The 13,319-nt window shown below is 30.6% G+C and overlaps 1 protein-coding gene across 1 annotated transcript in view; it reads right to left on the minus strand.

Moving 5' to 3' along the window:
• LOC135924200 (uncharacterized) overlaps positions 1 to 13,319 on the minus strand; it is a 134,323-nt gene that overhangs the window by 80,263 nt on the left and 40,741 nt on the right. Inside the window, exons 7-13 of the mRNA XM_065459250.1 lie at positions 13,133 to 13,259; positions 9,825 to 10,165; positions 6,615 to 9,376; positions 6,380 to 6,492; positions 2,691 to 3,155; positions 2,245 to 2,318; positions 1,759 to 1,896 (exon numbers count right to left, since the gene is read on the minus strand). Of these exons, the coding sequence (XP_065315322.1) occupies positions 1,759 to 1,896; positions 2,245 to 2,318; positions 2,691 to 3,155; positions 6,380 to 6,492; positions 6,615 to 9,376; positions 9,825 to 10,165; positions 13,133 to 13,259 (4,020 nt within the window). The remainder of the gene's footprint in view (positions 1 to 1,758; positions 1,897 to 2,244; positions 2,319 to 2,690; positions 3,156 to 6,379; positions 6,493 to 6,614; positions 9,377 to 9,824; positions 10,166 to 13,132; positions 13,260 to 13,319) is intronic.

Here is a 13,319-nt window from a genome sequence, read left to right on the forward strand (position 1 = left end):
TGGGGGTAGAGAGAGAAAAAATGAAGAAGTTAAAAAAAAATTTGAAAATGAAATTAGAGAAGTAAGGATCAATTTAATTGAAGATTTATCGTTCACTCGAAGTAAAGTTATTAGTGAAACGATCAATGATATAAATCTAAAAGAGATTGCTAAATTAATAAAAAAATCATTGGCATATGGATAATATAAATAATTATTCGGAAAGTTTAAAAAAATTCATCTTAATTAAAGATAATATTTCTTTCGAAGAAGGGCTTTTATTTTATAATGATAGAATCATCATTCCTGATAACCTAAAAAAAGGAGGTTTTGAATGTTATCCATCGAGGACATCCGGGAATAGTAGGGATGAAATCCTTATGCCGATACTATGCCTTCTGGACAAATCTTGACCGAGATGTTGGAGAATTAGTAAAAAACTGCAAAAGTTGTCAGGAAGGAAGACCGGGAGCCAGAGATGTACCATTATACAATTGGAATATTCGTACCCGACCTTAGGAAAGAATACACATTGATTTGACAGGTCCCGTGTCTGGAAAGTACTGGTTAATTTGCGTAGACGCTTTCACCAAATGGGTTGAAGTTGCAATTTTAACACATATTAATTCGACGAGTGTAATAAATAATCTGCGTAATTATTTCGCTAGATTTGGTTTACCACGTTACATTGTATCAGATAACGGTACTCAGTTTACTGGATCTGAATTCAAAACGTTTCTTTTTAAAATAATATAAAAATTTTAGATCGGCCCCTTTTAGCCCCAAGTCGAATGGTTTGGCTGAGCGCTATATACGTACGATAAAGACGCGTTTCTATGCTGGAAGGAGAAATGGGACTCCGGAACAGTTAAATTTAGCGAATGTTTTAATTACACACCGAAATACTCCAAACACAACTACCGGTAAATCCCCTGTCGAAATGATGTTTGGAAGGCCGCTCAGGACGACGTTAGATCAGTGGAAATTATCTACGAGAGAAAGGACTGAAAACGCGTTATGGAAACAAAAAAATTATAATGATAGGAACGTTGAGCCCCGTGAATTTAAAGAGAAGCAAAAAGTTTGGGTAAAAAACGAAAGGACTGCGGGATGGCATGAAGGAACAGTGGTTCAACGGAAAAGTGCGATATTGTATGATGGAGTCTGAGGGTATTGTAAAAAACAAGCATGCCGACCAACTGAGGGAAGCTCATGTACAAGCTAAAGAAACACCCATGACAATGACTGAGGATTTGGACATTGCAGAACATAATGGAAATACAACTCTAGAAAAAAGAGTTTCGAAACCCCCATTACGTTATTATGATGAATTCAATTTATAGTGGGGAGAACTGTAATGTATTTAAATAAATTGATTTTTTATATTCGCTTACAGATACAATTTATTTACAATTTATAAAAATAGAAAAACATATATATATAGCTGATAATATTATATTAAATCACTTTACAATAAATTAATCAAATCATTTCACCTTACATTTCCAGATTTTTTATTGATCATAAAAACTAACAATCCCCCCTCCCCTCTTCAAAAAAATAAAATAAAAATTTCAATAGTAAGTGACAAATACGATTTAAAAAATAATAATAAAATTCAATTTGATCAGATTTTTTATTATTGAAAAACTAAATTTATTACAAATATTTTCCTTTCGCGATGAGATTATTATTGAAATTATAAAAAACATGTTTTTAAAAAAATTTATATCGATTTTCATTAAAAAACGTTAATAAATTATTTTCTTATATTTTTACTTTGGCTTCTATGATAGGCGTCTTGATGGTGTAAATCTTTTGGGTCATTTGTGGTACATTGTCGTTTTCGTCAATCAAGGTCACGTAAACCCTCGTTTTAGAGTTGATGGATAGATCGTTTAAATTTTTAATAAAAACCTAACAGGTAAAAAAAATATATCAATATCAACATTGCTATTTTGGACAAAAATTATGAAATAGGTCTTGGCTACTTAACGTAAGGCTGAATTGACCCTAACCTTTTTAAAATCGAGCTGGATCGCTAAAAAACCAATTGCAGAGCTCTAACTCTTATATTAGAGGTCCATTTAGAATTAAGATAATTGGGTTATCGAAACAAGGATGGAAAAACCAACGGGTACAAAAAACATTCTATAATCAGCCTTTTATTTAGTTCCTATTTTAATATTATTACGTGATACGGTTATTATTCATATTAATTATGAAAAAACTGAAACATTAATTTGTAATTGCAAGGGTTCCTACCGTGAAAGAATAAAGCGATTTCGTTTCCCGGTCTAGTGGGTTTTCATTGACAAATTCGCTAATCACAATTATGCCTAAAATGAACAATACATTAAATAAAATAGTATTATAAAGGGAAGAGATGGTAAAACAATAAAATTATTAATGAAAAACCAAAGACTCGTAGAAGTATTATTTGCACGGCCCGGCTCAAATTTTTTTACAAAATATTTCCGGCCCGGATTTTTTATTTTCTTAGCTAATAATGGCGATTTAAAATTTTCGGTTTTAAATTATACGGCACGGCCCGGGTATTTTTTTTAAAAAAATTTCTGCCGAGCTAGGTATTTTTTTTTAAAAATTTTTATACAACCCGACCTGGAGGTATCTGATTAAAATATTTAAAATATGTAAGTAGTTCTGAATCTGAGAAATAAAAATATTTTTAAAATTTTTCTCAAAATTACCGTTTTGTAAAATGGCGAAATATTTGGAATCGGAACCCCAGAGGGAAAATTTATGGTTGTTGGACGGTGATGACTGGTTGAATGAGGATTCAATCCCTTCCTCTCCTTCGTACAAATAATATAGAACCGGAACGACGGTTATAATGGTAACGAAGGTATCGGGCGGAGAGTTCTCATGTATCCTGGCTACATAATGAGTTTCCTTTGCCACGATAGTGTCTTCGAAATCGGGCGATTTTCTTTTAGCCGAGAATTTCAACGTTATTGGCAAATATGTATCGCGGATTAGATTGGCTTTAGGGTATTTTTCTCCTTTTATATTGTCTCGTGCTCGAGCGATAAGGCCCAACGATGTGATGATAGGTAAATGATATCGGCCCCGCTGCTTTAAGTTACAAGTTTCTGGTGAGGTCAGCAGAGAAATTAACTGTTTAGAGGAGGACATTTTTCTAACTTTGATTTCGCCTAGTTGTGAAAGTAAATAAATATTTGAATTTTGTAGATTACTTTATTTATACAAATCTTGAGAAAATTAGTGATTGAATGCCAAAACAAAAACCTATAATTTTAGCCCAAATTTAGGATCGCTCTTACAACAGATTTATCTCTTCTTGTTGTATATCCAAATTGTTTTTTAAGTTTTATTATTCTTCTTAAATTAGATTACGTAATTTTTTTAAAATATTGATGCCTAATCACGAAAATATAAAAAAGTTTTTGAGAGGATGATAAAATATGGTCTGACACCTGACTTTTTGAAAACGTTCAATTTTTATTTTAGGACAAGGATGAGGAAGGCTTACATCCTAATCAGACAAAATTAAATCCATAATCAACATACCAGAGCATAAATTAGTTGATGAATTTTATATATTCTCGCTCTTTCACAAGAAATTTACCGGACGATGAATATATTAGGAAGTTTTTTAACAAATTGTGAACTTGATAAAGTTGATCATAATGATGTAATAAAAAAATTAATAAAGCATTTCCTATCTTAACAAAAAAATAAACCTGTGATGAGAACAAACATGAGATTATATTTAAACAAGAGACCATACCTAAATAAATACCACCAAGAAGATACTCAAAAATTGGATCCTATCCTACATTCTCTTGTCATATCAGTGACTATAATTTTTATATGCTTATGTTCGTAAATAAGTTACATCTCTTTCGTGCATTAGCTTTTTTTTACTTAAAGAATTTATCGAGTGTTAGTAGTCTTTACTTAGAACCAAAGTTTGAAAAAAAATTTTTAGAAGAGAAATTTTTTAATAAATTTTTTGTAGAAAATTTTTTATAAATATCTTGTAATTTTTAGTCATCACAAATTCTTTAAAGTTCTTTTCTTCTAAAATATATGCTCAAAATATTTTTGAAGATTTTTTCAAACTGATTAAAACCTTATTGATAATCTCAATTAACTCTCTTCAATTGGAAATTAGCCCAACTTCCTGATGAGTGACGTAGACTTTAACCCTTCATACCTTTTTACTCTTATCTTTCATCTCTTCCTATCTAACCTAATAAGCAATGAATTAATATTCAGTCTAATCTACTCTAATGAAAACTTGCTAGATCAATCTTTTATTATATTACAGAACAATGTTCGAGGGTGATAGTTTTTCCTGATATAATAACTCGTAAGAATATTTTTTACCCTTAATTACAAAATCCTATTCCATTTTATCCGCACATTCTATTGAAGCCATCTCCAACCCTTTCAAAAAAATGATTAAAATGGTGGGCATTAATTAGAAGCCGTGTCTAGTAAAAATTTAGGAAACCATTAAACTAATGAACATCTAAGAGTTACCCTATGTCATTGTCTCTGCTTCGACATAGTCCAACCTCATAGTTGCTACCACAGGTATCTGTTAATAGTAAAGTCCAAGGCCATCAACAACGGCATTCGTCAATAAACTTCACAGCTTATTCCTAAAAAGGGCTGGAATCTCTTATGTCTAGAAAACTCGTAACTTTTCATCAAATGATAGCCGATCTGAGGGCCTCACAACTATAAATTTCTCATCTGGGATTATGCTTGCTTTACAACTTTTCACCACAGCTGTTATGTTAATAAATAATAACACACTTGATCAAGCAGAAACAGAAACAGAAATATAAATAAAACAAAACACTAAATAACTTCATTTTTATCCCATTAGTCATTAGGGGCAATTAGCCCTTAACACATTGATTTTTTTAAAACTTTGGCTCATAAAATATGAATCCAAACATTCGAGGCCTAAGAATTTCTTTTTTTAAGACAGAAAGCACAATTAAAAGTTTTCAAAAATTTTTATTGCTCCTTTTAAGGATCTACTTATGTTTTTCTTAATTGAGCACCCCCACACCTTTTATAGCATAATTTTAATTTGATATTTAAAAATTTCAATAAAGAAAACTATAAACTTAATATCACATTAATAGCCACCTTGCTTAATTAATGCTTTTTAAAAATATTATTACAAATTAAGGTAATCTATAAAAAATTTAAGTTTATAATGTTGAAAATTAATTTAGATTTATTTTCTTAATAATAATTTATATTTAGAAAATATTTCTATTCTTAGGGGGGAAATTTATTTTTAATAAATTTTCCTATATTCTTACTTGATGAGTGGGTTTTATTATCAACTACTCGTAATTAAAGATCTGAAAAATAGCAAATGCAATCAGATCTTGCAAAAAAGTCTATGCAGGTAAAATTATTCACTTCCAACCGTGGTTTTTAAATTGGGAATATTTATTTAATTCATCAAGTTATTACTTAGTCGTATAAATTCGCTGATAAAGAGCTTTTGTTTAACTTTGCAGGTTTGAGTAGACGGTTCAAAGAAAAAAAAATTGTCCCAAACTTGATAGGTTAAGTAATTGTATAAAATTGAATGTGGTGCATTATTTGCTTACAAATATATAAGGATTTAACTATATGTAATTAACTGACATAAAACTTGATTAATAACAAGCATTTTTATATAAAATATTTTAAAGAAATATTCAGTGATTCCGCAGAATTTGAAATTAGACTATTGAGGTGTGGGATGTGAGCAATCTAATTACATATTATATATGCAATAAATTTTGAGAGATTGTTGGATTTGATTCATTTGAAATGAACTCTTTATCCCGATTGGTCTTTATTCGGCAATTTTCTATGTAAGTTAGATAGATATATTGAAGTCGACTAAGTTATTTGAGGGAGGCTTACATAGGTATAAAATAATGTTGACGCTTAATCCTGGATATCTCGAAAAAACTTGAAAGAATGTTATTCATTATTTTTGTCGTTAAAAATAAAAGATGTGTAAGATTTTTAAGAGCATTGTATCTTCCTTGATTTTAGCTAGAAAAATTTATATGCTTAATTTACAAGCGTATTTAGCGAGTGTGTTTTCGATATGTAGTTAACTTTGAACTCTATAAGATCTTCATTACACCCTACAAGTTAAAATAATATTATAACCTAAATTTGTTATGATTTGAGTATTATCCTAAATATAAATTAAAAAATTTGATGAAAAATATTTCAATATATTCGGAGCCAACGCCGATTTTAATGTCAGCATGAAATTCGGTACGCCCCACCAGTTTATAGTTAAAAAAACGCAGTCACTGTTGGCGCACTGGTTATATTGTATAGATAAATTGTAAATGTAACGTACACAACTTAAGCAATTTACCTGTGGATTCATTGATGACCACAAGCTTCCATGGCTTCGAAAATCTATAAGGATGAGGAAGAATATTATGACCGTCTTCAGCTTGAGCAAAATAATCGTAAACTATAGAATATCTAAAAATAAATATTTTAGTTAAAAAATATTAACTTTTCTCGATAATTAATTTTTATTTGAAGTAAAAAAAATTTATAAATTTTTATTAAGAGAATAAATTAACTGTTATTGAAAGAAATACCTTATGTTTTGATCCGGCCCTGATGCTGATAAATCGAGATCTTGGGCTGACACTTTAATAATAGTGTCATCTAATTTATCAAAAAAGATTCGTAATTTTAAAATTTTCTTCGAGTTATAACTTAAAAGCTCTTGCGAATTCAACGTTTTGGCATCCTTCATCGACCCGGGAGCTTCTATTACCCTCTTGAAGTGAGGAAAAAAATTATTGGAACCCGTTGATTCCTCTATCTTAATTGCGACGCGCCTGTATCTAAAGGCGATAAGGGCCTCGTCCACAAAGACATTTTGATCATGACGTAACATTTTTAAGTTAGGGGCATAGGTATATCCACACACCAATTCTTGCCTTACGGTTATATGCCATTCGACTTTAGGGGGTAACTGGGGTTTCATCGGATCTTTGATTAACATGATCTCACCGGTAAACGGGTCGATTCTAAAAAATGAGTGTTCGCTGAACGAATCCGTTGATTTGTGTCTTAGGTGTCTCACGTTTAAATAGTAACTGGATGTGGAAGAAGATTGATTGAAGGCAAAACTCAAAGGGGGATCCATTACTCGATAACGAATTTTGCATTTATCGTTAGAATCCAGAAAGAAAGGGTCTGGAGGGGTTAGATGGGACCTGAATCGTAATGCCAACTTTATCGAAGGGAAGATTTGAAGCGGAATAAGAGAACCGACTAGGGTATGGATTGGGTCATCGTAGCGGATTGAAAATGTTGTAGCCGTTTTATTCCATATCGATGAGTCAAAACTCAAACTGTTTGAAATGTTGAAGAGAAAAGCGTTGATATTTACCAATTGAACAAGCACGCGGGCTTTAGCTAGTATTACTGGTGTCGATGAATTAATTCCTCCTTCTCTGACCAGGGCTATAGTCAAGCTCAAGCTATTCAAAACATCTGCTAAAACGTTTTCATATAATCCAACCAGCCTGGAAATTTCTTGTGCGCTAACAACTTGGACAGATGAGATAAATAGTCGATCCCTCAAATGGGACATTGCCATAAAAACGAGTCCAGAAATGGGATCGATGTCTAAATACTTGTTATCAATAGATAGTTTCAAGAAACGAAACCTGCCTAATGGCGAATTTATCATACGCCCATTATTTACCTTCACCATGCCTAGCGATAATCTATTTTGAGAAGTATCACCGGTAGCTTTCATTACATCGTTCATTTGTAAAGCAAAGCGGAACACGGAGACTGGCAACCCTCGATCTATAAAAATGGGCCCATTGAAATTCAACGAATAGTAAATATCCTCGAACAACAACGTTATATTCACTTCGAATGTTATCAAACGACAAAATTTAGGATTAATATCGTGGCGATTTGTTTTGTAAACGCTTATTGCTATGGTAAAGCTGACGCTTTTTCCTATTTGGTCCTGGGGATTGGACGAGATATATATTCGAGTTGAGTCGAAAGGGTCAAGCCCCAAAAATTCCGGAACAGGTCTGGACACGAACATTACAGACGCGAACCCGCCGAGCGATTCTGATATGATTTGCGATGCTTGGACTAATTTCCAAGTTTCGTTCTGTGTACAACGAAAATCCAACATAGATCGCGGAAAAGAGAAAACAGTAGAGCCGATAGATCGATCAGTTACATTAACTAATAATGGTAAAGGGCTTGCTGTATTTGAGAGGATTGTTTGGAAGTCATATAAGAGATCAGTCAGGTAATTTAAGTGGCTTAGCTCAGGCCCAGTCTCATTTAAATTATAATAGTGAACTAATTCTGGAAGCTCTGGCCCACCATATTTGGGTGTCATAAATTTTTGGACCTGTTCCAATGGGTGAAAGTAGAGCAACAATCGCAATTTATGAATAACTTTTCGGTCGTAAAAACTAACAACCAAAACGTTAATCAATCTTTCGAAGATAACGACGACGCTGGAGTTCCTATCGCCAAAACATTGGGAGGTGTTGACTCCATCTTTTGAATAAAGTGATCCTTCTTCAATGTCCAGATCAAAACAATTGTAGTCATTTGGATCAGACATGAAGAAAAGATATCTTGAAAGCCGTTGCAAGAGCGTTTTGTGATAAAGGTCGTTTATTGGCCCGTTGTGGGTAAAATTTCTCGTTCCAGGCATGTTACGCTTAGAATAAACTAGGCTCCAACCTAGGTAAGGTAAAACGATGGCGTACATGTCAATAATTACCCCTCTTCGTTTAATGGAGTCCCCTAAGTGTACATCAATATTGCGGCTAATTAAGTCTTTCGAGTGGGGTCGTAGGGGGAATTTATTATTTTCTCTATTATTAAATTCAAGGCAGGGTCGTTCGTAAATAACTTTGATATCTAGTAACTTGTAACTAATTGAAGATAGTTTGTGTTTAGATACGGTGGCACGATCAATGACCTGGACCAAAAGTAAGAAAGAAATGTTACAGAAGGTAGAAAATTCACTTCTCCCTAAAATTCTTAAGTTTGTGACATTCACTCGAACTTGACCGGTAAAGGAATCGACGAAAAAAATGCTATCACCTTGGCCTAGTGATCGATTATTATCATTATTTGTGAAAGAATCGTTGATTTTAACCGAAGATTTGGTTGCGATTAAAAAGGAGTCAAAAAGATACCGACCATTTGAGGAATCGTCGATGGAGTTAATACCTTGCGAAAGGGTGAGATTGTTGATTTCCATGAAAGAAGTGGAAACGTTGTCGACGTTAGCATCGAATACTTTGAAAGTTATGCGCTGGTAAGGTTCATTAGCGTAGATAAAGATGTCGATTTCAAGCTTGGTAGGTAAATATTTATATAGAAAAGATGGAATTGATATAGTAATTTTATGCACAATAAATATATTCTTTAAAGTTAAAAGATTAAAGTATTATTCAAAAAAATAAGAGACTATTAGAGACTTTTAAAAAAAATAGTTCATACAATCTTCATACATTCAGGTTATATTTAAAATGGAAATGAATTAAAAAATATGTTGAACTCATTGAATGAAACGTTAACATTAAGTTAAGCATTTATTATCATAAAATATTAGTTTTAAAATATTCCCTTAAAGGTGAGAGTGAATTATTTAAAAAGGCCTTTTTGTTACTTTTATCACTATGATACCCCCCTTCTCCCCCATCTTTTACACAATATTTGAAACTATTTAAGAAGTATACCTAATACGGAAATAACTGATCATAAAAAATGTTATTTTTTTGTAGCATAGATTCTAGCATTACTTGTGGCACAACTATCCGAACCGGTATCATGTTTACGCTGTTAGAGTTGACAAGCTTGGTAAGGCCATTGAGGAAGTAAAATTCATAAAATCTGTGTAATAAACGACATTCCACGTTAGAGACGACGTGCTTGACAAAGGCCACTTCGACGTTCAAATCGTAAAACTGGTTTGATTTACCGAGTACAGTTGAATAACCGGTTCTGAATAATGGGAAGACGACGTCTCGAGACCGTGATCGGAAGGTGGGGCCTTTCAATCGAATAATTCCGACATCGTGATCGATTTCGAATAGACCATCCGTGTTTCCAGTAATGAGGCGGTATTTGAAAAAACCACATTCTGCATATGAAAATTTTATAAAAAAAAATATTTAAGGATGAAGAATGAAATAAATATGAAGTATATGAGCTCAGATTTTGAAAGGAGATTTAAGATAAAAATATTAATAAGGTTATTTTCCGTTGGCACTAAAGTGTTTAAAATCGCATGTCTCTTAAGAAAGAGGCCATAAGAAATTATGCTTTTATAATATAAAATCTGATTTGACATTTAAAACTAATATTACTCAGTGCTAATACCAATAGCTGATAAATCAGTCCAATAGTAATGATATATTGGTAAAAGCAATACCAATACTAATATTATTCAATAAATTTTTGGCTTTATTTCGTGAAGACAAATGTCTACAATAAGGAAACCTAAAGATTAGTGTTGTTAAAAAGCCCGATCTGGGTGAATTTTTCAAACTGATTAAGATCTTACCTAAAATATTTGGCAAATAGATGTCCAAGAATTTCTGCCAGCTATGAGCAAACTCTTTAGGCTTATATGATGTTATTTTTGTCATAATCAGGTTAATCTTTAAATATACTGCTTATTATTAAAAAAAAATTTCAAAATTTGAAGATATCATTATTCATATCCTCTATGGGGTGCTGAAAAATAAACTGTTATTAAATTATTTTTTACAGGTTATCTGTTTACAATTAGTTGGACTTTAATAGATCATCACTAAATTCTAAAATTTACTATGTTATAGTAAACAATTGCATAAAAACTTGTACGGTGTGTAATGAAAACTCGGACATAATATTTATTTCAAATATTATTATTTTTAATAAAAAAAAATTATAACAAAATTTTTTTAAAAATAAGGTATAAATATCTCTAAAATAGTATCAATATACAAATAATTCTATAAAAGTGTATCTTGATACAGATAGCACATTATCTAGATACTTTAACTTGAACTTTTATTTTACTTAAACATTTTTTATTTTATTTTGGTTTTTCTTTTAATATTTTCTATTCTAATTTTTATAGAAATTTTTAAGTAGTTTTATTTCATAAATTATTTTCTTTCGATATATATATATATATAAGATTTTATTAAAAGTATTTTATTCTAATTTCGTTTAAATCCTTTTATTTTTTTTATTAACAACCTGAGCGAAGTAAATGACTTTGATTGATATTTTTTATTAACAATTGGTAGTCATAGATCACTTATATATTTTGAAAGTAACTTATTTTAAGAGGTCTGAATTAATGTTTCTCGTATTTATTTCCTAAATGTAGTACATAGAATAAACATATTTCCAAGGGTGCTTGGGAGAAGGCACCACTGTTTGCATAACGGTCACCCTTTTCCCACTTTTGATTATATTTTTAACATTTCACATGCATGGTACACACGAATTTTATACAAACTTTACGATTTTTTCTACGTTTAATCACTAATAGATATGCTCTAAGGGTATTTCTCTGTATTTTAAGATTTGACCCGTGCTTTAAAAATGTCTATTATCTTTTTGATCATTATTTTTAAAGTTCACGAGAGCTACAGGTAAGATTTTAAGAGAGGTGAAGTTTTGACTATCGATTTTAATATATTTCTCAAGAAATTATTTAAACTAAATCTTACCAAATATTTTTATACCCTCATTTGATTTGTCAGCTTTCAAAATTCATATACTATTAGTATTTTTAGTAAATTTATTAAATTCGTTTACGTATATGTGCAATTTAAGTGATTAATTTTTAATAATAAATAGGACGAGCACCAGTATAAAATAAGATAATTCCTTTAAAAAAAATCAAGGAAACGGTATTACCGATTCGGATAGTTTCCACATTATAAAAAATGTTCTAAAATAATTTAGAGAACGACAGAAAAATCAATACATCTCTAATCACTTCTTTCTTTATCATTTGTTTTTTTTAAATGGGAATTTACTAAAAAGAAAAAAACAAATACCTTATGATTAGGGATGTACCAATATGTTTCATCGGATCAGATCGGGCCGATATTTCACACATTTTAAAATGTCGGTTATCGACAAATATTATAAAATCGAAATTCATTTTTATGTTTAATTTTTTAATAATAATAATTAATTAATAAACATTCTGCCATATTATTATTTTTTGCGCATTCTGTTTATAAAAGTGTGCGATAATCTCTTCAGAATCTGTTTTTAGTGAAATTGAAAGTCCCCATCGGTGCAGACTGACATCTGATAAATTGGAAATTTTGCTAAAAAGAAATCTTAGATATATTAATTTTAAAATTTATTTCAAATTTCATAATATATTTGTTTATTACTTATTATGTTAATAGATTAATGTTATTACTTATTATATAAATAAGTGATTTATCAATAAAAATATTTTATATACTTTTAGAATTGCAATTGAATTAATATAAACTAAAACTGATCATTATAACATATTTAAATGACATATGTTATGGTATAGTTAAATTATCATTAAAACCATTGGTATCTTTACAGGATATAACATTAGAATGATATCGGATAGGTAATCGGCCGATATTAATTTAATATCGGGAATATCGGATCGGCCTCCAAAAAGTGGTAACGGTACACCCCTACTTATGATGTAAAAAAAAATAGAGCAAATATATATGAGTCGGCCTCCAAAAAGTGGTAACGGTACACCCCTACTTATGATGTAAAAAAAAATATAGCAAATATATATGAGAACCGGAAATCGCGTTCAAACAGAACCATGTAAGGCTAAAATATTATATTATAAAATGTCCCTAAACATTTAATAGTATTTCTATTTTCAATAAAAAAAAATTATTATTAAAAGTAAAAAGAAATAGCTTTTAAGTACCGGCATAAAATGTAAGTCTCATTAAAAAAATAATTAAATTAACATATTGTATTTTAAAAACTATAAGTCGAATTAAGGCAACTTTTAAATAGAAACCGTTGCAAAATCTAATTTTTTAAACAAATTGGCTATAATATTTAAAAAATATATATTATTAAGAAAAACTTTTCAAGCTCCGCGCCTGTTTAGTCGTGTGGAGCTCAACGATAGGCGTATTGAAAGGTGTAAACTCATTGAGTTCAATGGGAGTAAGGGCCTCAAAGCTGAGAGTCAATGATTTTTTCAAAAATGCCTGAAATTTTTTTGATATAGGATTTATATATAATCAATTAATAAATAAAATAATTTCTTG

The sequence above is a fragment of the Gordionus sp. m RMFG-2023 genome, chromosome 1 (assembly GCF_954871325.1).
Source record: "Gordionus sp. m RMFG-2023 chromosome 1, tfGorSpeb1-WG-v2, whole genome shotgun sequence".
Taxonomy (NCBI): Eukaryota; Metazoa; Nematomorpha; class Gordioida; order Chordodea; family Parachordodidae; genus Gordionus; species Gordionus sp. m RMFG-2023.